This window comes from Diceros bicornis, chromosome 34, assembly GCF_020826845.1.
Source record: "Diceros bicornis minor isolate mBicDic1 chromosome 34, mDicBic1.mat.cur, whole genome shotgun sequence".
Lineage (NCBI taxonomy): Eukaryota > Metazoa > Chordata > Mammalia > Perissodactyla > Rhinocerotidae > Diceros > Diceros bicornis.
In genome coordinates this window covers 28,434,639-28,436,444 of record NC_080773.1, presented here as the reverse complement: position 1 = coordinate 28,436,444, position 1,806 = coordinate 28,434,639, and the positions used below count along the sequence as shown (strand labels likewise).

The window sequence follows — 1,806 nt, the reverse complement described above, 5'->3', positions numbered from 1 at the left end:
CCTATTCAGAAGTGATTTATTCTATAGCGTAGGTAGAGACTGAAGTTGTGTCTTTTTTCACACATGAGTAACAAATTTCAGTTTTCTGAAAATGTTGTATTAAGCATTCTTTCCATTTGCTTTCACTTGTCATTGCTTCCTCCAGGCTAACACCATCTCATCTTTGGTGCTGACTTTTCCATGAAATATATTGGTAATTCTCGTAATTCTCTCCATTTCCTCCTGCTTCTTAAAGTCTTTGGCAATCCCACAGGAGCAAACAATCAAAGTTACTCTCGATGTCAAAAATCTTCAATGAGGCTTTTTGTTCACAGGAATGATTGTTGCCATAATATAAAGGAAAATGTGCTGAATGAAAGAATAGTCTCCCGGGATTTGGCCATTGGAATGATTTTCTTATCACAGACTGTAGTTGGAATCCTGAGCAATTTCTCTCTTCTTTACCATTATCTCTTTCATTACCACATTGAACGCAGGTTGAGGTCCACAACTTTGATTCTCCAGCACCTGACTATATCCAACTCCTTGGTCATCCTATCTACAGGAGTCCCTCAGACAATGGCAGCTTTTGGGCTGAAACATTTCTTCAATGATTTGGGATGCAAATTTCTTTTGTATGTTCAGAGAGTGGGCAGGGGTGTATCCATTAGCACCACGTGTCTCTTGAGTGTCTTCCAGACCATCATGATCAGCCCCATGAACTCTAGTTGGAAGACACTTAAAATAAAAGTTCCAAAGTACATTAATTTCTCCATTTCCCTCTGCTGGATCATGTATATGATGGTAAATTTTATTTTTCCTATGAATGTGTCATATGTGTCTGGGAAATGGAGTAGCAAAAACATCAGAAAGAAAAGGGATTTTGCTTACTGTTCCCTTTCCAGTAATGAGACAATCACAGATTCACTGTATGTAGCATTAATAGTATTCCCTGAGGTTTCATTTTCTGTAATCATAATCTGGGCCAGTGGCTCTATGGTTTTCACTCTGTACAGGCACAAGCAGCGTGTCCAACACATTCACAGCACTAATGTTTTCCCCAGATCCTCCCATGAGTCCAGAGCCACCCAGAGCATCCTTGTCCTGGTAAGCACCTTTGTATCTTTTTATTCGGTCTCTTCTATCTTCCACATTTGTATTGCTCTTTTTTATAATCCCAGTTGGTGGTTGGTGAACACCGCTGCCATAATTTCTGCATGTTTTCCAACTGTCAGCCCCTTTCTGCTTATGAGCCGTGACTCCACTGTATCCAGGCTCTGCTTTGTGTGAATAAAGAATGCAAAATCCCCTAATCTTATCAAAAATATGTATATTGTATGTTTTTCACAATGTTCAGTGTTTATTCATTCATCACAGTCAATACAGAATCTTAAGGAGAAGCCACATGTATTTCTGAGGTAGACTCTAATGGGTATTAGGATTTCTTCAGATGGCTGAATGCATGGGCATAAAGGAAGTGAATAAAGAAGGTTATACTATATATTGTATGATTCCACTTATATGAAGTACCTAGAGAAGTCAAATTCATAGAGACAAAGGAAAATAGTGGTTGTCAGGGACTGGGGGCGGGGAAAATGAGAGTTATTGTTTAATGGGTACAGAGTTTTAGTTTGAGATGATGAAAAAGTTCTGGAAATGGATGGTGATGATGGTTGCACAATAATGGATGGTAACGAGGGTTGCACAATAATGTGAATGTACTTTATGCCAATAAACTATACACTTAAAAACAGTTAAAATGGTAAATTTTATGTTATGTATATTTTACCACAATAAAAAAAAGACACTAAGAAACCACAATGAGAT

General features: G+C 38.0%; 1 protein-coding gene across 1 annotated transcript; it reads left to right on the top strand.

The window, feature by feature from the left end:
- Positions 1–294: 294 nt before the first annotated feature.
- Positions 295–1,269, top strand: LOC131397301 (vomeronasal type-1 receptor 4-like). The gene has a single exon (XM_058530097.1). It carries the CDS (start codon positions 295–297, stop codon positions 1,267–1,269), a length of 975 nt encoding a protein of 324 aa, XP_058386080.1.
- The last annotated feature ends 537 nt before the right edge of the window (positions 1,270–1,806 follow it).